The 23806-nt window shown below is 41.5% G+C and overlaps 2 protein-coding genes across 2 annotated transcripts; one reads left to right on the top strand and one right to left on the bottom strand.

Moving 5' to 3' along the window:
• The first annotated feature begins 489 nt into the window (after positions 1–489).
• SLC25A6 (solute carrier family 25 member 6) lies at positions 490–4204 on the top strand. Its single transcript, XM_064711636.1, has 4 exons — positions 490–684; positions 1836–2322; positions 3015–3155; positions 3559–4204. The coding sequence occupies exons 1-4, from the start codon at positions 574–576 to the stop codon at positions 3714–3716; spliced, it is 897 nt and encodes a 298-aa protein (XP_064567706.1). The 5' UTR covers positions 490–573; the 3' UTR covers positions 3717–4204.
• Positions 4205–6286: 2082 nt separating this feature from the next.
• Positions 6287–22320, bottom strand: LOC135447000 (granulocyte-macrophage colony-stimulating factor receptor subunit alpha-like). Its single transcript, XM_064711648.1, has 12 exons — positions 22214–22320; positions 17670–17787; positions 17362–17498; positions 16286–16406; positions 14879–15008; positions 14617–14792; positions 13627–13766; positions 11938–11970; positions 11163–11292; positions 10285–10378; positions 9560–9641; positions 6287–6899 (listed from the first exon to the last, which is right to left on the bottom strand). Exons 1-12 carry the CDS (start codon positions 22235–22237, stop codon positions 6837–6839), a joined length of 1248 nt encoding a protein of 415 aa, XP_064567718.1. The 5' UTR covers positions 22238–22320; the 3' UTR covers positions 6287–6836.
• Between the last annotated feature and the right edge of the window lie 1486 nt (positions 22321–23806).

The following is a 23806-nucleotide window of genomic DNA, read 5'->3' as shown; positions in this document are numbered from 1 at the left end:
ACCAGCACCCCCGTCCTTTTTACGCGGGGCAGTTTTCCAGCCAGTCGGCCACGGGGTTGTTGTCACCCAAGTGCATTTGGCATTTGCTCTTGTAGAACCTCATACAAGTAGCGCCCATCGGACCAGCCCGTCCAGGCCTCTCTGCAGAGCCTGCGTGCCGGGCGGTACGGGGGCTGTGCAGGCGGTTGCGGGCGCTACTGGCAGCGGCACAAAGCGATCGCGGAGAGCGCTTGGGAAGGCGATCGTAGTGGTGTGGGCAGCGGCGGACCCGCAGGCTGCCCCGCGGGGGCCGGGCCGCGCCGGTGGCGGGGCCGGGTCGGTAGCGGTAGCGGGCCAGCCGGCCCGGGTGACGCGGCGCTGCGACACTGGCGCTGCAGCGGGGCGGAGGGCTAGGGGAGGGACGGGGGCGGGGCCCTTTCGTCGCCAGCCCCGCCCCCTGGGCGGGCTGGCCAATGGGGAGGGGGGGCGTGTCCGGTGCGGCCCGGCATTAAGCCCATGCGCGCGGCCGCTCCCGCCCTTTCGGCTTGAGCGGCAGCAGCGTTTCCCTCCCGGCGGCTCCGGCGCGGCGCGAACATGGCGGACCAGGCCATCTCCTTCCTCAAGGACTTTCTGGCAGGCGGCGTCGCCGCCGCCATCAGCAAGACGGCGGTGGCGCCCATCGAGCGGGTCAAGCTCTTGCTCCAGGTTAGCGGCGTCGGCGAGAACGGGTGGCGTGGGCAGCGCCCCTCTCTGTCCCTGCGGGCGCCGGGCCGGGCGACGACAGAGGGACGGACGGGGGCGGGGGCCGCGGCCAGCGGGGACAAAGGGCGCGAGCCAGGCGGCGGCGGCCGCTGGCGGGGAGGTCACGTGAGCGGCGGCGGGGAAGCCGAAGCCGGTTCCGCCATGCGGGGAGGGGAGGGAGGGCCGGGCCGGGCCGAGGAGGGCGGCCGCCGCTGGTGTCACTTCCTGCCGCCCCCACTGCCGGCGCCGAGGGCACGGCAGGGAAGGGAGGGCGGCTGCTCTCCCCCGCCATCTTGGCGACCTTCACGTGATGCGCGCCCGGGCCGCGATTGGGCCGCGGGCGGGGCGGAGCCGGGGCGCGGCCGGCGCGCGCGGCCCGGCGTGACCCGGTGGCGCCCCAAGGTGACTCGAGTGACCTTCGCACCGGCCTGGGGCTGGCCGCTCCCCACTCACCCTCAGCCCCTCTACTTCGGGCTGGCAGCTCTGTCGCCTAACGCGGCTCTCTCAGGCGATTCCCACCAAAGGCCCGTCTTTGTCAGTAAAGGCTCGCACCTCTACGTATGCTCGATGTATTTGTCTTATACTTGCCCTTGCACCTCATTGTCAGTTTGGTAAAGACCTCAGGGAGATCATGGAGCCCAACCTAATGCCACGTAGTCTAATTTAAAGTAGACTGTGGCACTAAGTGCCATGTCCAGTCTTAAACGCCTCCAGGGATGGTTGCTTCACCAGTCCCTAGGCAGTCCATTCCGAAGTCCAATCACCTTTTGTCTGAAGAAATTCCTCCCCTAGTTCTCCCTAAACCTTCCTTGGCACAGCTTGAGGCTGTATTCTCTTGTCCTGTCACTAATTGCCTGGGAGAAGAGGCTGGCCCCTACCTTGCTGCGGTCTCCTTTCAGGAAGTTATAGAGGAATTGCTTGCGGTTTTCTATTCTTGATTTGCCAAGTCCTGATTTCTGAGAAAGCTTGGAAGCAATTTTAAGAATTTTTCTTTAAAATAACAACAATGGCCACTCAGAATGAACAACTTTGTTTTATAGTGGAAGCAGGTTTAAGCCCAGCTGCAGCATAGACCTGTCAGGACAAGTGATCAATATCTGTGTTTTTATTTGCAGGTGCAACATGCAAGCAAACAGATTGCTGCTGATAAGCAGTACAAGGGTATCATCGATTGTGTAGTGCGTATTCCAAAGGAACAAGGAGTGCTGTCCTTCTGGCGAGGAAACCTGGCAAATGTCATCAGATACTTCCCAACTCAAGCTCTTAATTTTGCCTTCAAGGATAAGTATAAGCAGGTGTTTTTGGGAGGTGTAGACAAGCACACTCAGTTCTGGAGGTATTTTGCTGGTAACCTGGCATCTGGTGGTGCAGCTGGAGCCACTTCCCTCTGCTTTGTCTACCCCCTGGATTTTGCAAGAACCCGTCTGGCTGCTGATGTCGGAAAAGCTGGTGCAGACAGAGAATTCTCTGGTCTCGGGGACTGTCTAGTCAAAATCACCAAGTCTGATGGTGTGCGTGGCTTGTACCAAGGGTTCAATGTCTCTGTCCAAGGCATCATCATCTATAGAGCTGCCTACTTTGGGATCTATGATACAGCAAAAGGTAATACTTCAGAGGGGATCTGGAAAGCCTGTGTTTAGAATTGTATTGTCTGGTTTTGGATATTTGAAGGTGAAGGGGGATATCGGTGCTACATCTGTGACACTGCTGTACACAAGGGAAAACTTGTGTTAGTCACAGCAGCCTACCTGCAAGTGCTGGTTTTGTACTTCAAGCAGTTGCTCCTAAGGCCAGGAGAGTATGTTGCTAACCAGATGCTATTAGAATAATTTCTTTTTTGTTCAGTGCATACTGAAGTTACACTGGACCAGTCCAAGTGTGTGTAGCTGAATGGGATTGGACAGTGGTTTTGCAAAGTAATTTTTAAGCTTGACTTGTGGGGAAATAAGCCATTGATGCTAGTTTGTAATGCAAGGTTATCCACAGGGACAGTGACTTAATTTAGTGATGGTTCTTTACTAAAAGCATAGTGAATAGTCAAGTCTTCTCATGCCAGTCTAAAAAGAATGCTTGTGCTTAAGTTGTAACCTACTGTGATTACTGAGAAGAAAGCCTTGTAAATATGGCGTCAGTATGTTTAAAGTTTGTGAAGTGTTCTGCTGCAGTTTTATTTAGAGTATGGGTTCTACAGTGTTTTATACTAGTTTATCTAGTAAAATAGCTGTCATGCAGGGAGTGAACCAGAGGAGGATGTGCAAGGTGAAAAGCTAATTGCTGTTTTTGTTTTACTGCAGGCATGCTCCCAGATCCCAGGAATACTCACATTGTTATCAGCTGGATGATTGCCCAGACAGTGACTGCTGTGGCTGGCGTGGTCTCCTATCCTTTCGACACAGTGCGGCGTCGCATGATGATGCAGTCAGGACGCAAAGGAGGTAGGCAGCAAATCCACACAGCTGTCAATGCTTTGTAAAACAGCATTAACAATGGAGTTGTTTTTTTACTAGTAGCCATCCTGAGTTACAATTCGTTGTTCTATAAATCTGGCTTATTATATTGTACTCAAATGAGAAAATGCAGTAAGGCTCAACCTGAGATTATCAGGATTTATGCTGAGGATTTTTCATTATGGAATGTGAAATTAAAAAAATGGACTGCCTTTGAATTGTTAGGTTAAACAGAGATATTAAAAAGGCATAATACTTTTAGTAAATATTGTGTTACAGTTTTAAATTGTGGTTTGGGACATCCAAAGCAGTTAAGTGAAACCAGGGCAGTTGTTAAAATTACCTGAGATGAACTAGGGATTAAGAATAACTCTTTGCTCTTTTCCTGCAGCTGATATCATGTACTCTGGAACAATTGACTGCTGGCGGAAGATTGCAAGGGATGAAGGAGGAAAGGCCTTCTTCAAGGGTGCATGGTCTAATGTTCTCAGAGGCATGGGGGGTGCTTTCGTGCTTGTGCTGTACGATGAATTCAAGAAAGTAATTTAAACAGCCTAAATAGAATTGGAAATCAAGTTGAGCAGATCATGTAGAATAACTACCATTATGGACCATTGACCTTCAAGAAATTCCTGTGAGTCTTATTTATCGGAGCCAGATGATACTTGTAGATGGGGCTAGAAACTGACATAGAGGGCTGATCCACTTCTCTGTAACACGCATGAAAACACTGAATCTGGCAATTCAGTGTGACAGCTTTTCTTTACAGCAGTAAGGAATGAGTGGCGTTGGTTCTGGGTCCAAAGTTGTTAGGTCCAATTTAGGCAGAAAAACTACCATTTGCCTGTGGATCAGTCTTCAGTTTCAAGTCCTATCTTATAGGACCATAAAATTGTATTTGAAAGCATTTGCTAACAAATCATGTTTTTTTCCACTTGTACTGAAGCACTATGTACCATTTTGCACAGCTGAACATCTAGCAACTTTGTTCTTAAATTGGGGCATTCTGCTGTAAAACAATAAACATACTTACTCGGTCTGTGTTGAAATTATTACATAAAAGCTTTGGAAAAGCCTCTTGTATTTCAAAACTTGTTTCAGATTATGGGTTCTCTGATACCTTTACACAAATAAGCTTTTTAAAAAAATAATTAAATGTGAGATCTTTAGAGAGGAGGGGTGGGCAAGCATGGGTTATACTAATAGAAACCACTCCCATTCTTTGTGCCTGATGGTGTATGATGGGCTGCTGCAAGTGGCTTTTTGCATGATTCTTAGAAATTTATTTGCAACTTCTATGATTTAAAATTATAGGGTGGGGGTTCAGTTGTAGTGCTAGGAAAACCCAAAGTACCAAGGACTGTTAAAGAGCAACGCTCTTGCCCTTGGTAAAACAGGCTGAAATAAAAAATTTTTTGTCAAATCAGTATGGAAAGCATCATGGCATTCATGCAAAAACCCAGGAACCCAGTAAATGCCTTCAACTTCTGAGTGACCTATGTATTGTATTGTTGCTGCAGGTTGGAAATATTGATAGTGCCATTCAGGCACTGTTTGGCCTCATCTGTAGCAGTGGTCAGTGGCTCTGTGGAAGCTTGAATTTAATCTGAAATGAGTTGCATCCCAATAGGTGAAGTTGAAGGGTTGTGGGGGAGGGAATATGTGTGCTTCTATGTAGCTGTAAAATAATAGATCAGAGTAGGTCAGCCTTCAGTATTAATTGATTGATGTTTAGGGATGGTCAGAAGACCAGATTGAGTAATTTCTCATAACTGCTCTTTGAGATAATGTAATACCTATGTGCCGTTCTTCATATGTATATAATCTTTTGTACTTTGTAATCTGCAAAGGCATCCTAGAGGGACCAGTAGAGGAAAACAAGGTGTTAATTTTCATGTTTAAGGAGCTCTCCCTATATCTTGAGAAAGAAAGTGTCACTGTATGGCTCATTGAAGGCTGACTGAGTGGTCTTGAGTTCTTCTGTGTGCCTTCTGAGATTGCTATTCAAGATCAAGTATTTAAATTATCTGCTTGGCTTTGGCTGGTTATTACCTTCCTCCTGAGTGTACTTTTTCCTTTCACTGTTGCACAAGCACTGCTTTCAACATCTGTATGTGAATGTAAGGACATTACACAGCTACTTTGTACACAGGCTACTGGCAAACTTCATGTACCTACTGCAAGTGGTTCTTGCATCCTGTGTGGCAGTAGCAGCTCCCTCTTGTGCAGGCAGGGCATTTGGTGTTAACCCTGCCAGTCAGTTCTCTGAGGGAGCAGGGGAAGACATTTTGTCTATAAAAAAGCATTAATCAGGTTGGTTTCTGTATCAGTGCCTTGCAAGGGTAGAGATGATTATGGGATACCTCCCTGTGAGCAAGCCCAAGCTTTGTGAGAGAAGCCAAATGTGGTTTCTTCAGCAGCCCCTGACAGGGAAGGACTTTCACACCCAATCTCTCCTTCAGAACAAGGCTTAACCAAAAGAAATAGGAAAAGAAACAAAACCTCCCAAATTGGCTCTAAACCAGGACGCAGAGTTAAACTCGAACTGCAATTTCCTTATGCTGTACATTGAATATGAACTAATTTGTGGTGTTCAGATTTTTTTTATTTTTAATATATGGCTTCCCTTAGTCATGCAGCAGCAATTTCCAGTGTGTGATGCAGTTTAGGGATGTAAGAGGCAAACAATAAATGAGACTTTTAAAAAAACCATTTGTTCTCTGTCTTATTGAAACACTGGAATTCATTCATTTTGAATGGTATAAACAGGAAAACATCCAGCATTTCTAAAAGAAAATACTGGCATCTAAAGCTTATATTATTTTTAAAAGGTGTTGGAAGTAGCATTTGCACCCTTTGAAGGGAGAAACTAAAATGCATTTGTGAGGAAGTTTTACATTTAAGATCTAGCCATTAAATATTAGATTTTATTTCATTTCTCACAACTGTTAAATTTTTTTGAAGGCTTTCAATGCTATTTGTGTTACTGAAGTACATACTAAAACTGCACAGGATCACAGTGTTGCAGAGCTCCATTTACAGTTGCAATACTGAGCTCATGAAATGGCTGACTAAGACCAGTATAAATAATTACATTTGGCAAGTATAATTTTATTTTTTATTCTTGCATAAACTTAATTGCACATATTGGGATAGCTTGGTGGTACTGATTGGAAGACCAAAGAGCAAATTTTAACACATTCTAAATAGCTGGCTTGTGCTTTAGAAAATAACTGGGCATACAAAAATTACAGTATAATTGCTGTGGCATTATACAGCAAGGCTGTCAGCCTACAGGAAATCATTATAATGAGAGGCAAGAAGCTTCATAGCAATGAAGACAAGAAGTAGCAGCTTCATTCTGGTTAAGAGGGCTCACATTGTCTCACATTGTGAAGAACCTCTTAGCAAGGTTCAAGCACTTCTTCAAAGTAGGTGCTTGCAGAAAAGCTTAGTTGCCAGGCATTGTGGGTCTGAACAAAAGGAAAGGAACAAATTTCACTGACTTTTCTCCCTTTTTTTTAATCTGCTCCATTTAAGTGGATTTTAAGGAGGCAAACAGTTCTATAGGTGATTTTATTCTTTTATAGACTGGTTTGAAGTACTTGTCAGCAGGGTCCATAATTTTCTTTCATGTTGGGGAATCAGCTGTGTTTTTGGAAAGTCGAATCATTCCTCAATTGTAGTTATTTTCTCAGTATGACTTTTTGTTGGTAGATTTACATATTCCGTCTGAAGGGAAAGAAAATTTTGTGTCATGCAGTAGGCTACAAGTTGGTATCATTCTGAACATTAGTTTCAGCAGTACCAAAGGCATCCCATCTTGGTCTTTTAATACTTAATAAATGATTGCAAGGCAGGAGAAAACAGTTTTAAGGACAGTTAAGGAATGTTTCAATATATCTGAGCAGTACTAGCTGTCAGCAGGAGGAAGAACAAGCTGGTTTAGACACTGGGCAACCTTAGCTGAGAAAATAGAAGGAATTTATTCAGTCAGTATTGGCTGAATTTTCCATATGTAGGCATTGGCTTGGCATGTAGATAAAGTATTTTGGTTGCTATCACACATTTTTACATTGGCTAACCTGGGGTTCTAGGAGAGTGCCTGCTGCTAGGTAAGATTGTAGTACTCATAGAGCACTTGGAGTTTAAAGTTTTGAGGGAAGATAAATAACTAAAAAAAAGAAAAAAGGATGGAAAAAACAGGGTAAAAAAGCAAGCTTGCTCTTGTACTGAGGGTATGTTGTGGAACATCAAACCAGGGTGTTCTGGAAACTTCTTTTTGAGGAAAGCTGAAGAATGGGTAAAGCTCTGCAGGGCTTTGTGGTCATGGTGTTTTGGGCTACTTTACTGTTCTCCAAGGAAAGTGCACAGAGTGTATCTTGCAAGTTCTTGGACTATATTTAACTCCAAGCAAGAGATGATAAAACTCTGTAATGGTGAGGAAAGCAAATTAGGAGAGTGACTAGAAAATCATTGGTCCGTAGTAAGATGAGTAAAATAGAATGGATTCAAGGAGTGCAAGTTGTCTGATGCACTGAATGATTTGGTAGGATCTTAAAGCAAATAAAATTGGCAGTTCTTTAATGTGAGTGTTTTAAGGATGCAGTGCAGAAAGTTAGGTTTTTTAATCATGAGCTTTTCCAGCTATCTCAGAAAAAGTTATGTAATTGGAGAAAAGAATTAGAAAATGTGAAAGGTCATTGAGTAAATAGAGGGAAAATGAGGAAATGCAAAATTTAAAAAGGTGTGATTAGCAAAGGATACTGCACATTTCAAAACAGCTCAAAAATCCATTAGCACTAAATGTCAGGGAGAGTGTTTGCTATTCAGTGGAGGAGAGCTTTTGAAAATGTACTTTTTGTACTGTGTTATTAAAATAACTTTAAAGAATTACAACATTCAGTCAATGTTAAAGGTACTGACTTTGGAAGAAGAGGTAAAATAAAATTAGATTTTAAGAGTAGATCAAACTGTTTAAACATGTCAAAATCATATGAATTATCTTCACAGCGGTGGTTGGCCAGTGTTAGGTAATGTGAGGGCTTCATTTAACTCTGGCAGCTGCTGCTGCTGCATTGCTCCCTGCGTGGAAGTGCCTGAGCCACAGATTGCAAACCTCATCCACAAAGGCCTCTGGGTTGTAGGGGAATGATTTGAGTGTCTTTGGTAGTGTCTATGCACAGGAATTTGGAAGCCACTCAAGTTCAGGAAAAGCAAGCAATCACTATGCAATTTTACAAAAAGGGCTTGTTACTTTTCTAGCTATATTATTTAATGTGATGGACTGTGGACTGCTGCTGCTGGTCTGTAGCCTTAGCTCTGGCTGCCTGGTAGGAAGTGAGAAACCAGGTATTTATGACTTAAGGTGTATGAGGAAACCTATCTAAGTCACAGTCCTACCTACTTTCTGTGAAAGCCAAAGGTGGTAGGGCCAAACACAAATTAATCAGGACAGCAAGATGGTATATAGTTACCAAAACTGGAGAGTTTTAGTAGTCAGAGATTTGGGGATTCTTTGTAAACGATTGAAGGAAAATATATGTGTCACTTTTGGAATCCTCATTGGAAAGCATGGTGTTGCCCACTGAATCTGAGGCAATTAATGACTAACCTGATTTACTGACTTCAAGAATGTCTTTGCTTTAGCCAAGCATGAATGGTTTGAAGCCTGGTTGTCGTGATGTGTGCAGATGGACAGAAGAGTTACTTGCTGTTGACAGCGTGCAAGTGTGTAAGATACTGTAAACAGGAAAGGAATAAGGGTAAAAAGTAATGGATTTTAGGTGCATTAAACCAAGCTATTAAAAGGCTTTTTTAAGGCTAAATAAACATGCAGAATAGGCTGCACAGGGATACTACAGTATATTGGTCAAATACAATTTACACAAAAGCCTGAAATTGCAAATCCTGTGTTGAAGCAAGAGGAAGGTTAGTTTAACTCTTAAGTCTTTCCAGCCTTGTTGATTTGCACTAAGTGTGACAGGATTTTTACATAGGTATAGGTCAGATTTATGAAATATATATTCACATTATATTATGACTATTGGTGTTTGAAAATGCTAATGGAAAATGCATCCTCACTTTGCGTCCTTTTAAAGTATGAACAGCAACCTTGTAAAGCTGGTACACACAGAAATTACAGTAAATTTACACTCAGTAAAAGTATAAATTTTGTCTGCAAATATCATGTCTGCAAATACCTCCAGGACAATCTTTTGTTTCAGTGTTGGTGTAGATCATTTCAGGTTTCAAAGCAGAATAGCTTGTGTAACAGAAATTAGTTTTGGACCAAATGTTAACACTTAATTTTTGTAAGTTCAGTTCTTCTAGTCTTTGGCCTGTTGTGGTTTAGAGTTAACAAATTTGACTGAATTGAGAAGAAATCGTACCTGGATATCTTCATCAGTTAATGCATTGAATTTGTCTCTTGGTTGTGGTATGGGAGGAAATAGGTTCTTGAAACTGCAGTACCTTTGGGTAGAAAATGGGATTGTGGAGAAATTGAAAATACTGCTAATATAATTTACACAAACATTTTGTGGTGTAACTTAAGGACATTTTTTGCTTTCAAGATTGAATATCTATTGCTCTACAAATTAAATGAGAAATAAAATATTTTCAGTTGGGTAACTGGTGGGTAACTATTATTACACTTAGCATTTGGGTGATTAAAATTAATTTTGTGATTAAAATCACAGTAAATAAGTTATTAATAAATTACTTTGAATAAATCACGTGACAGAACTTTCACCCCTGAGTGAGAAGTTTTCTCTAAATAAGAGTATGTTAATTTCGATTCCCTTTTGTCTGGTACTGCATACAGCCACTGGCTTCAAAGCTACCTGGATGTTAAATGCTTAAAAATAAGAACAAAAAAGCTTTTTGTAGGATCTGGTAGAATCAATCACTTAATAACTTCAACATCCTTTCCCCCTTTTTCCACTTAGTGGTTTTGCATGCCAAAGGGCCATCCACAGCTATCCCGGTGGTAATATTTCATGACACTGATAATCAGATTATTTTAATTTGCAGGTAGGAAAGTAGGAGGTTGTAGGAATGTGTTTCATATAGATAATACTTTGTCAGACGTGTCTACAGAAAAAAATTGATTTACCTTTTGAGAAGACAATACAGGAGAAGTGTAATTGAGATAGTTCCAAGTGCAATCAGAAATAAAATCACAAAAATAAAGTAATCTTTCCCTTGACCTGAAACAGGCAAGAGAGAGAAATATTTTAGCATAGGAAAAATCTGCCTTTGTGACTGTTATGATGTAAGGAATGAGAATTTCACTACATTTTTATAATGTTCTGAAGGACTTCAACTTGACTTCATTATAGAATTTTGTCAAAAATGCAGAGGGATTTGATACATTTTAAACCTTTTCAGATATTTAAAATTAGAGATTTTTTTTTTATTCTGGAAAAAGAGAAGAATAAAGAGACTTACAGAACAGTTAATAGAGCAAAATTAGTGAAAAGAAAGATGGAGGAGGAAGAGGATTATATTCATGTAAAAAGATAACAGAGAGGAAGCCTCATCACAGCAGACCAAGGACAAGGGTGGGTCTTGCTGCTGGCTGGTATTTATAAACGCACGGAGACGGGGCAAATCTGAAGTCTATTGTGCTGTTTGTCACGTCTGCTCTACTGCTTAGAAAACTTTTTGCTGTATTAGCAACGTTAACAAAACTTCTACCTAAAGCCTACCCTTTTTAACCATTTTCTCAAAACCCTCTAACTTTATCAATCCCAGCAAGTCTGTCTCTGTTTCTGTGGCCCTGGCATCTGAGCAGCTGCTGCCTTCACAATCCCAGCTAATCAAAGGCTCTGCTGCCAGACTATTGGGAGGAGCTACTCCTCCCATAAATAAAATCCATCCAGTTCCTTCAATGTAATTGGGTAAAAATTAAGATTTTATTGATTTCTGTGACTATAAGGAAGAAAGGGAAGCAAACAAGGTAATACTGGAAAAAAAAATTCATGGTCTTACCAAACTCAATGGGTTCACTCCATTCCCCCCAGTTTGAGCTGACAAGACAGTTTTTTCCACGTGCTCTGATTTTCAGAGTGTATCTTTTTTTCTCATTGTAATTTTGGAATTCATATCTGTCATTCCTTACCTAAAAGGAGAGTGATCAGACTGAAATCTGAAGACACAAAGCAGAAGTTGGAGAAGTACCCTGTAAACTCCCCTTGCAACCTTCATGGAGATTAAACAGGCATGGATGGTGTTGGTCATTGCTAAAAAGATTTCATGTTCTTGAGAGAATACAATAACAGATAAATTATGTTTGGCCTCATAATACTTTATACAAAGTCTGGAATCTGTCAAGCTCTTCCAAGGCTTAGAAGACCACTCATTTGTTGAGGGCAGACTGACAGTATTTATTAAATTCCTCAGGTTTTGAAGATTGTTGTGCTCCCTTTGCCTAGCTGTCCTGAGCTATCAGTGGTATCATTCCAATGAGAAAGAGTGTTTTAGGTTTTTAGCAAGCAAAATGTCACATCTGTCATTAACAAAATCTATTTGTGCAATGGATGGAATGTATGAAGTTTTGTGAAATGCATGGAAAAATTTGCCTACTCCATCCAAAATGGATATATTAAGTTTACACTTAAAGATATCACAGGAACATATTTTTCTGAATTCTCATTGCTACATTGATACAAAACCTGCAGTTCTATAAGTAAGTGTATTTTCTGTAATGGTATTTACATGCTTAAGTAGGCAAAAGTACAAATTGGTATGTGACAAGAATACTTACACGAGGAAGCTTTTTCTCTTCTGTGAGCTCATCCTGCAAAACAAAGACAAATCTTAATTTTTATTATTTTTTATCAATCAAATATTTCTCTAGATTGTTCTCATTTTCTTGCTTTTGAAAACCATAAGTTATTTTCAACTGAAAAATCAATCAGATAGTATTCTCCAGTAATGTCCCTGAATTTTATTCAGTTTTGTCTTCCTACATTTCCTTTTAGAAAAGGAAGGAAATATTAATTATTTATCAGTGGATGTGAAAAGCTGTATTTACTACTAAGGGTTTTTTTATATACACTATGCGTTCTCATCCATATCCAAATTACACAAGCAATCACATCATCCTACAAACACAGCAGATCTGGAACCTGTGATTTCACAATAGTTTGTGAAAGCTGACTTGAATAGTGAATTTGTCCTCCTTCCTGTCAAAGTCTCTGTTAGACTTATCCATGCCCAGGGGCTTTCTGTGAAGAGCTGCTTACACATTCTGTGCAATCAAAATTTAATTAAATTCAATCAAACATTGACCTGGATCAAAGAACCTGAAAATTTTTAAGGAAAGGGTAAGTTCAAAAATGAGTGAACAAATTCAACAGCAATGATCTCAGAGGTCCTCAGAAAAGCCGAGGTCCTGGAGACATCTATCACATGTAATATCAGCATAGCCAGCATTATGGAAAAGTCAGAAAGGTATAACTGGAAGGAATGTCTCATTACAGAAAACACACCCACAGTGTGTCTTTGACTGTAAAGCAGACTAGCATTTCCCCATCACTCACTGTCAGCTGAGTGCTTTTAGCTTACGATGTGATGGAACTCATCAGCCTGTGCTGGGAACGAGCAGGGTGCAAATGAGTTGCCTAAACTTTAGGTGTGTAGTGCTGCTTTATCTGTCTTGCCTTGTTGGTGCCTCCTGGAAGGTGTGAGTTGTAGCTGCCATCTCCATGTCAGTGCTGCTGGTGCCTTCAGCACCTCAAGGGCAGAGAGGCGCCTGCTGCTCCACAGCAGGGAGCCCTGATGGGCACTGACCCTTAGGAGATATCCCTGCTCCTGTGCAGACACCTACATTAAGGTGTCTCAGCCTAGGAGATGAATTTCCTACTCAAATATAGAAATCTGCACTGAACCCCACCCATTATAATTATGGCACAGGAAACAAGACTTAACATGTATTTCTTTCAAATAAATGTTTTGGCAATATTGCTATATTGTAATCTATATGTTCATGTAGAACTTCATAAGCATTTCACACAAGATCTTACTGTCAATTATGCCAACCAGCTGGAAAGCAGCATTGCTTCAATTGCTCCTTGTGCCAACAGGTAGATACTATTAATGCATGAAAGATACAGAATCCAGGTAATCCAAACAGCCTGCAAGCTGTTGGTCTTGTTTTTAATTAAAAAATGAGATTTATGATGTGTTGCTTTATTGCAGTTGTATATTTATGTTTAACCCTTAGCTGGTCTTTCCTGTAATGGTCTTGTGGCTGAGCAGTTGCTGCCATGGTAAGCCCCTGAGCTGCAGAAGTTCATGACAGGTGGGATATGAGACCAGGAATACTGTAGCAGGAGGAAACTACAGCTTATGAGAGAGAAATTAAAAAATAAAGAATTCAGAAATGTGCATATTATAGATATGCATGAGCATAGGTATGGTACCAAACACAAACCAAGAAATTGTTGTTTACCTTATTTTGTATGCTAATTTCATACTGAAAACACTTTGTGTTTTCCACATGACTTGTAAGGGGTGGATGCCACATAATTATGCAACTCATAGGATCTCTGGTACAATGGGCAGTGACATTTAGTGGAGCAGTGAGTATTTCTGGGGAAAAAATGGAATAATTAATATAGGCATGGTCAGTAAGCAGCTACAACTCACAGCAAAATGCATGTGAAGGTGAGGCAGCTGATGTACAACTGTGGGCTGCTGGTGCTAACTGAAGTTATCTGGTAAACAGCAGTAAAATACCTAACCAAAACTTGAGAATATATCACTGCAGTTTTTGGACAACTGAAGTAAATGAAACTCATGTAAAGAAAAGGTATGAAAGATTTTGTGTAATTCACTAGTGCAATCAGCAGAGTGCCATTTTCTTGTACATCTGTTTTCCAACCTTAAATTGACAATGCAAGTTTCCATAGGAAAAAGGAAGGAAGCTTTTTGTGTGTGGTATTATTCATTATGCATTCAAGACATCTGAATTGGAGTGTCTATAATACAGTTGACTCAGTGTGACCTGATTTCTCTTGGGGCTTAAACACCTAACTCAGAGAGGTACCCACATATTTAACTAACAGAGTCTTAATTTGGAAGCTGAACCTCACTCTGGTTTTAGGACATGTAGCTCTTGTGGCTCTCAGATAGGTGTGAAATTATGGGATGGTAAAATAAGCCCTTAGGAGAGGTGGCCTTAAAAATCTAACCATTGTGTTTCATTACTTGGAATCCTTGACTATGTGCACACCTCTTGTCTCAGCAGTTTTTTCAGGCTGCCTCTGCTTGTTTTAGTCAAGTTTTGGAGCTGTATTCTGTCAGCTGTTGGAAGCAAAGTCTGCCCTGCAGTGCAGATCCTACAACAGCTGCAGACTTTGTTTTAATATGCTTTTCAAGAAAAATTCCCCACTTCCGTATTTTATAAAAGAGTAATAAAGTAAAATGCTCAATTACTTACCAATTTTATACAGGTCAATGTACTCATCATAGAACTGTATCAGGGAGCTGTTGCTAGACCCATTCACCAGGAAGTAAGCTTTTTCAGTCCCTATGCTCACGTTTTGGAAGATGCAGCCCACATTTCTGAAATTTTCATCTTGAATATAATGCTCACATTCCATGTCCTCTTCATCTCTGCACACAGCAAAGTATTTTAGTTAAACATGAGCACTGTGTTGAGTGAGAATTCAGACTTCCCTGTCTCAAGCAGACCTACTTACCTTGACTGCTGCCAGTAGAGAAAATACTGTGTGTCTGCTGGAGCATCCCTTCCTGCCTGCCAAGTGCAGTTCATGAGGAAGATGTTATAAATCACACAGGAGAAGTTTTCAATGGCTGAGCCCTTCATGCCTGCAAACACAGGAATATCCATGATGAGGAAAAATCATGTGAGTCCTCCAAGCTGGAGGATCATGGCACACACTTAGCTATGTTAGACACCTGCTGCTATTGCTTGGGTTAGGAGTAACAACTGAGAGAAAACTCTACTCTCCCTCCACTTTAACTGCCTCTGAACTGTGAAACCTCAGTGAAGAATTCCACAAGCAAAGGAAGGCACATGGCCTTTTAATATCATCCATGCTCCTGCAGAGATAAATATTTCTTCTTTTGCAATTACACCCAGGAAACTACTCCTGACGTGTTTACACAGAGGATTTAAAAAGCTGAGACTCTTAAAGTGAGGTTAGACTTTTTCCTGCTCTCCAATCAAGCAGGCTCCTCCTTAGTTCTTTCCACCTTCATGTGGGTGACAGTGACTTGTTCTTTTTCTTTTCTGGAGCACATTGAAACAGGAACCTCGTTGCTTTTGGAGGTTCCTCATGGCTGGGCTGTGCAGGCATGCTCAGCCTCTTCCTCTCTTCTTCAACCACTTTTCTGCTTCTTACTGTCCTATGTCCTAAATCCAGTGAGAGCATGGAGACTTCCTGTGCTACTGACTCCATCCCTCTCCAGTGCCCAATAAAGAGGGCAACCCTATGGAAGAGCAGGGGAATCCTGTGGGAAAGCTGCACACTTGGAAGGCAGGGGAGACACACTGAAGTTTTGGGTGTTCTGGCTCCTATTTTGAGGGTCGCTATGAATGTTTCTGCTGACAAATCCACAGGAAGAGAAGAGCAGTGAGCATTTTCTGTGCTCAGACATGAGAAAGCTGCTAATCCATCACTTCTGTCATGTCTGAAATACCCCAGTTACACACAACTGCTGCACCCCTGGTGGCTGGGGAATTTTAATGGAGAACTCTGAGCTGAGAAGGAAGGCAAAATGGGTCACAACAAACTCATCAACAGCCCAGTAGAAAGGCATTCAATAAATAAATACTGACATCTTAATTTGTAGCAGCCAGAAGACTTATTTGACTCCACCCTTAAACCACTGTAATTTATTAGCATTTTGGAGCCTTAGTATAAAAGAGAATAATGCATTTATGGATACATTTTTTGTAATACATCTCTTGCAGAATGATGGAGACATTTATTACAGAGCAAGTAATTTTAACAGATCTGGAAAAAAAGCTTTTAATAGAAAATGTAGCAGTTGCCTACTATGTAAGTAACTGTTTTCTAAGGCAGTGTTTACCTTTCAAAGACTGCAAATATATAAAACCTTAGCCAGACCACATACATTACCTCCAGGGAGAAAGCTGCATTGTTTTGAGATGTTTGTGTTTGGCACTTCAATGACAAAGGTTAGTCCTTTGTGCATAGGCATGTGTAGTTCCAGAGGAAAGCTGCATAGTGGACTATCCACCTGTAAAGAGAACATGGTATTTTATTTCTCTGCTTTGCCTCTTCTGATGTTAGATAAGGCTGGCTATGGAAGTGCAACTCAGGACTGCAATTCCATGTATATGCATGTTTTTGGTTCAAAAACTATCTCTCTCCTTTAGCACTCAAGGGTGATATAGAATGGAACTGAGGAATCAAAAACATAACTACACAAAAAGCTTTGCAGCTCAGGAGTTGGATGCTACACTAGTGTGCAACTATTTTAGGAGTGGCATAACAGAAAATGGCAAATACATAGGGGAGCCACAAAGGAATTTAATTGAAGGATTAAGCAAAACAAAAGTCCTCATCTGACCTGCTCAGGGGTTAAAAAGTATCTGTTGTGTTATACATATAGTCTTCAATAAAGACGTGATGTGCTTTGTACTGTGTATTTCCAAGGCACCTGCTTTATTAGGCTAAATAAGCTATCTATCTTCATTGAGCTTCCCATTTTACTCTTTTGATATTGTGGGTTTATAACATAGCCTGTGCTACAGGCAGGATCCAGTTTACTGGGAAAATTTAAGATAACCATAATCCACGGCAGTGTTTCTGGGATTTTTTTTTTTTTTTTTTTGTGGGAGGTCTCTTGCTATGTCTCTTTAAAGTCTCTAGAAGTCTCACTTTATCTCACAGCCCCTTTTTTTCAGCAGCTACATCCCTACTCATGATTCAGCATAGCTGCAGTTCAGGCTATCACTTTCTTCCTGTCAGAATTTCAATTCTTTAGTATGCATTGGGTGCTCATCTCACAGTAAATACACCCAGGCATTGCTGATGGCTTCCCAGAGCCCCCAAGAGATCAAGCTGTAGACTGCAAACAGCCAAATGTCAGATGTTATCTGTGACATTCATTTTTTTCAATGTAAGTGAAATTGATAAAAGGACAATTATTGATAAAAACAATGATTTCCCTCAATGAATAGCAAGTTTACCTCTGTGTCTATATATTCCATGCCTCTGTCCATGATGATACATCTGTACTCAGAGAAGTTCCTGCTGCTCTCCCAGGACAGTTCCATTTTTCTCCAGTCCACACTCACATTTGTAATAGGTGATTCCTGTGTGTCTGCTGAAAGTGTTGCAGCATAAGTTCAGTAAGGATATGCTATTGCCTCGGTTGAATACAGAGGATGATACCTGTCAGGCTTAAGATAGCAATTGCCAGTTTCATTGCAAGCATCTCTGATAAATGGAGAGTTAAACCTTGTTTCTCAGATTATATCTGCAAAAACGTACTTACACTCCATACACTGGATGTCAGCATGCAAGGGATGAAACAGCATCATATACCACAAAATCATACAAATGAGTCCAGGAGTATCAAACATATTTCCTTCTCTGGAAAGAGACAATGAAACCTTCAGAAGGAAAAAGGAGAATATTAAAAAAAAATAAAGGAAAATAATGTTGAAGTATTTTGGTTTTGCAAAACTTAATTTTTTAAAATATTCTTTAGAAAAGCCAAGCAGAGGATGTGCTTCAGGCACCTCTTCTTTGAACTAACTGAATAGCCGTGATACTGCCCATAACAAAGTAGTTTGAGGTAAAGAGGCCACGGACTCTCATGATGATAAATACACTCACTGTATTCAGTGTAGAGACCATGACTGACAATTACTTTTTCCCACATATCTATCCCAACTGTACCATCAGAAAGGCAGGTTTTCTTGCTTTCTGATCATGAGAATATCACAATGCTGTGCCTTGCATTAGCAGCTAGGTTGGTGTTGATAACACAGCAGTGTTCTGGCTGCTGCTGAGCAGTGCTGGCACAGCCCCAGGGCTGTCTCTCCAGCCCATTCCCACCAACTCTGCAGAGGCCAGTGGGACAGGGGTGAGCCAGAGGCTGGGAGGGAACATGGCCAGGGCATCTGACGCCAACTTAGGGATATCCCGTATCGTATGGCATCATGTTCAGCAATAAAACCTGGGAGAAAGGAGGATTGGGATGGGATGAGGCATTTTTGTCCAGACATTTGACTTCCAAAGAAACTGCCATGTGTACTGCAGCCCCCTGTCCCAGGGAATGGCTGGATATTTTCTGCTGAGGGGAAGTAGAGAAGAAGGAAGAGGGGGGAGTGAGAGAGCAGCTTGGTGGGCAGCTGGTGGCCAGCCAAGGTCAGGGCACCACAGTGTTTATTCCTGTCACAAATGCGTCTCCACTTTTCCAACTACATAACTCCCACTGGTCTTAGAGGTTTCCATCCGTACAGAATAGTCTACTTCAAATTTTATCTTGCTTCAAGGTCAGAAACTAAGGAGTCAGATGTTCCAGAACACTGTAGGCAATTTAAATTTCTAAGGAAGTGTGAGCACCTGCAAAGGATGACTACATTCGTTCATGTGGTATGGAGGACTGAGCAAAGCTAGTCAAACACTGGCATCAGCTCTTGCCAAACATTGCTTATCTTCTGACAATTTTCCTTTTCTCCAAGGAGGTTAAAAATCTTTGGAAAAGATTTCTCTATTCCCAGCTTTTTTTATTTTTTTTTTCTACATGAAGAAGCAACTCTGGTTAAATTTTCATTTGCTTTAGCACTGCTGAGCAGCGCAACTTTGTAGCAGCAATTTTCTTGCTAACAGATAGTACTAAAACTGAATTAAATTCTTACAAACTCAAGAAAAAGGGAAATGTGGTAATATTTTGTTACTAATCAGCCCTTCTATATTAATTTTTATGGTTATGTCAGGATGCTGATTTCAAACTCACTCCACTTGTGGTGAAAGCAAAAACCACCCTGATGTTCTAAGTCACTTTGTAATCTTGAATATTTTCAGAAGGCATGTCACATTTCCTGGAAATTGTCTTGATGTGACATTTCCATCACATCCCCAGGACTGAAGCTGGGCCTTGGGGTTTCAACAGAGCCAGACTCTTCACTGTAACCTGCTTATCTCTTGCAGCATCCATATTTGTAAATCATCATTCTGCAGTAAGGAAGTGGCCAAGGCTGCTGCGAGGCGATAGTGAAGAATCTCAAGTACAAGCAGTATGGAGGACTGGCCATTGAATTCTCTGTGAGATATTGTCTCAATAGTTATTTCCACTTCCCCACGCTCTCAGAGACCACCCCAGCAATGCACTAACCTTGTGCATGAGAAACTTGAGACCTGTTGTCCTTCTAGTTAGCCTCTTAATCATATTTTCTCTATTTTGGCCATTCTGTTCAGTCACTCAACATATTCCCCTTCCTTTCCTCATGTTCCTTTTCTAGGCATTTGTTTTCCTATTCTTTGGCAACTGTCTGCCCACCTTTCCTTTATTTTCTGTTTCATTTTTCTTGTGATCTCCCTCTCTGTTCTGATTACTCCTGTTCTTTCAAAATCTCCCTCAGCTTTCCTACACATGACTGCAGCCCCATATTGCAGGTACCCTTCATGCTTTCTCATGGAAATGCTGATCTGGGACACTGCCATAGGAATCATCCACAGCCCTGTCTGCTTAGAGAAGTGTTAGCTGGCATCATTGTCTCCACACTCTGGACATTTCATTGGATATGCAGTGGGAATAGCAGGGCCTGTAAGCATTGCCTTTCCTCATAAGAAATGACCATTCCAGCTGAATGCCCCAACACATGGCCAGGTCCTCTGTTTTTTCTCTGCTTGGAGGCAGGATGGGCAATGTAGGAGCTGTGGTGAGCCCTGAGCCATTCAGCTGAGCAATCCAGACCTCCTGTACAGTGGCCAAACAGGTGGCTCCAATCGTATTTTTAGGAATTTCCAATTGTATTTTTAGGAATTTTCTGTATCCAAGATCTCCACTCTCTCCCAGACTGGTCTTCTTCAGACAGGTATGGTAAAGCTCTCTCTGGACTGAAGTCACCTCAGTACTGAAGGTGCCAGAAAGAACACTCATGTCAAAATGACTGGGAGCGTTATTTGGGGGATCAGACCAGAAGAACCACACATATTCTGCTGTGAGCAATATGTCCTCATATTTCATCAAAATAGAACTTATTGGGATGAAAATGCCCAAACTGGATGATTTTTTTTTCTGCCTTTCTTCTTTTCTCTTTCTCCCCTGGGCATCCTCAGAAGTGTGTGTCTATCCTGCTACACAAGGGAGAGCCCCAGGGGTGCTCAAGCACATGTTTTCCAGACACCTCAACCCTTAGCTCACTCCAGGGCAGTTTGTTATAAGCCCAGTCTATCCACCTTATCAATGTGTCAGAAGTAAAATACTGTCAGGTAGCCTGTAGTGGTTTCCACAGAAATCATGCACTAAATATTGACTTAAGCACTCTCAATTCCTACCGTCTCAGTCCATGGTCTTTGCTCTTAGGCTGTGAGTGCAGGATGGCACCAGAAAATGTCACCTGAGACCAGTGACTTATTTGCTTCAGTGTCTCTGGGAAAATTACTCCTGCCCATGACACTCTTCCAGAAATGAAACTTTGTATTTTATTCATAGGCTAACATGAGGATAAACTGACGCTTATACATTGCCAAAATATGTAGAATATCGTACACTGGCTAAGCCTTCCTGGAAGCATTGAAATAGGAATAGAAATCTTACAATGCATGCCAAGCAATGTTATTATCAAATTGCTGCCTAAATACAACTATTTCCGTTTTTAGATCAGTATTCTGATTCCTGTAGATGATACAAAACTGGGAGAAGTGGGTGCTGTGTGAGTATTTTCACTTCAGAGGGACCTGGAGAAGTTGGAGAAATGGGACGACAAGAATCTTTTGGAATTCAGCAAAGGAAGGTGCTGAGGCCTCTGCTTGGGGAGGAATACCCCCTGGCACCAGCAGAGGCTGAGATCCACCCGGAGAGCATCTTGCAAAGAGCACAGGCTGAGCCAGGGCCGATGGTGTGCCCTTGCAGAGCAGAAGACCAAAGGCACCCTGGGCTGCATGAGGCAGAGTGCTGCCAGCAGGACAGGGGAGCGTTCCTGGAGTGCCCAGTCTTGTTCTGGGATCCCCAGCAGAAGAAAGACATGGAGCTGCAGGAGGGAATCCAGCAAAAGGGCTCTGACACATGAGAAGAGGCTGAGAAATCTGGGGTTGTTCATCCCAGAGGGATGAAGGCTCAGCAGGATGATATCCATGTGTCCAAATACCCAGCTGTGGGGAATGAGGAAGAGCCAGGCTCTGCTCACTGGTGACAGCTGGCTGGACAAGAAGCAATGGGCAAAAACTGAAATAATGGAAATTCAATTTAAACACAAGAAAACACACTTTACTGTGAGATGGTCAGCTACTTGAACAGGTTTTCCAGGAAAGCTTTGAAGTCTCCAGTGTTGGAGATACCAACTGGACAAAGCCCTGAGCAACCTGCTGTAGCTGACCCTGCTCTAAGCAAGGTTTGGGAAAGGACAATTTCCAGAAGTGCCTTCCAGCCTCATCCATCCCATGACTTTGTAATCTACTTTTTTCTCCCCCCAAGAAAGAGAAATCTACCTATTTCTAGTTAATTTATAGAAAGGGTACAAAAATTAGCATTTCTTTCAGTTACTGAAAAATAGATGTCAGATAAAAAATGTCAAATAGTGCAATATATATCACAGACATTTCATAATCTTCATTGGATCTTGCAGAAATCTTTAGAAATTTTGTTTTTACACATTTCTACTTTTAATCAAACAGGTAAAAGAATCCTCAAAATATTCTATAGAATTCCTTAAACTCGAAGGACACTAATTTATACATGCACATATTTTGTACATGTGCAAATATGACTGTAGCAACAATCCCTAGAAAATATTTGTATCCAAATATTTGTATGCAAAAAACTTCTGTGGCACTAAAAAAATCAACACACAACATAGAGAGGCTTACCTCCTCTTGAAAAACTCTCCTCATTTACCTTGTTTGATTTTGGTTCTCAGCAAAAAGGACGCTTTAATGTGTAGTTGTAGTCACATGCAGGAATCTGGAAATGTTTTGCTCTCCCTGTTTGCTTTGTTTTACTGCATGACAGTATTAAGCAATGCTGCAAGTTAGAAAGCTGGTCACTTTATCATTTCCCTTACTGCTTTCGAACTTCCTTAAGTTTCCTGATTTCACATGAAGAGATCATGCAACTAACTCTTCCTTCCTGTTATATCTGATGAACTAAGCATTAATAGTCACAACATGCAAACACATTACCCAAAAATAGATAAATACTCAGCAGGGTCACAGTATATCAACATGCTCATAGAAATATCACCTCTGTATATAAACAGATTTTCATAAATAATATGTTCTAGAAATAACAGCAGTGTTGGGTCCATGTTTAAAGTGACTGCCTGTCTATGCTGGTTATGGCCCCTGCACAAGCCCAGGTTCTCCTTTGAGGAAGGTCAGTCCTTAGCAGGTATATACAAACAGCCAAGAAAGTTCTGTCTTGCATATTTGCAGGCAAAGAAATGCCAAGGAAAATACTAGACCCAAATTTCTGAATTTTCTCACTGCTGATTATGGGTTGTTTTTGTTTGGTTCATCTTAGTCTACAATATCGTGTTAGGTGAAAATGTGCCTGACTGCAGAAATTAAAACAAAATGTCCAAAGCATTTACTGAATAACATAATGCTACGTTTGCAAAAATCTTTGCAGTCATGTAAGTATGAGAGGCATAATCCATTTTATTTGCTTTAACTTTTAGCAACTTCAGATGTGGCTGAAGGGACTGTTAGTCACTTCCCCATTTGTTTTACATGACATCTGACATGCAGTTATGTAATCTGCATGTAATGGATTTTTTAAAAATTTTCCTGCTGTTCTTGAGTGCTTTTAGCAAACAGGGGTTCGTTTAACTCCTGCCTTCCACTCCCAACACAGGCACAATAGCAGGAAGGTGAGGAATTCCCTAGGCTTCTAAGGTGTAAGGGAAGATCCTTAGTAGTTTGTCTGATAAAGGAAGAACCCTGGTATCATTGAACCAAAATTGTAGGGTGTGTTTGTTTGCTTGTTTGTTTGTTTTGCTAGTGTACATGCCCAGATCCATGAATAGCAAACTACAGACTTCAAATTTTTAAATTTCTTTGCCTTTCAGTTCACACTGCTCAGTTTTGCCCACCTTTACCAAGTGGTTCCCACTAGAAGGACATGTTAATATTTTTTTCCTTTTCAAATCCTTGAGTGAAAAAAACCTAGGTAAGTGAAATGAGTAACAGTTTAGTCACAGCATGTGTGAAGCAGAGCTCAGCTGCAGAATTTTGTCTCTAGAACCACATAGACTGGCATTGGCTCAGTCCTTGTCAGCTTTTTCAGTACCTTAGGGACAGGACATGCATGTTTCAAATCTTCTGCTCACTAAAGGATTTATTTTACTTATTTTATGCAGCCTAAAAGGAGCACATCCAGTACATGTGTAGTCCCAGTTCAGTGTGATCTGAAATTGTCCATTCATCAGCTGTGCTCTACTTGGGCACCACCACCCACCTCAG

Source organism: Zonotrichia leucophrys, chromosome 1 (genome assembly GCF_028769735.1).
Source record: "Zonotrichia leucophrys gambelii isolate GWCS_2022_RI chromosome 1, RI_Zleu_2.0, whole genome shotgun sequence".
Lineage (NCBI taxonomy): Eukaryota > Metazoa > Chordata > Aves > Passeriformes > Passerellidae > Zonotrichia > Zonotrichia leucophrys.
Note: the sequence above shows the minus strand (reverse complement) of the source record. Positions and strands in the feature narration are given on the sequence as shown.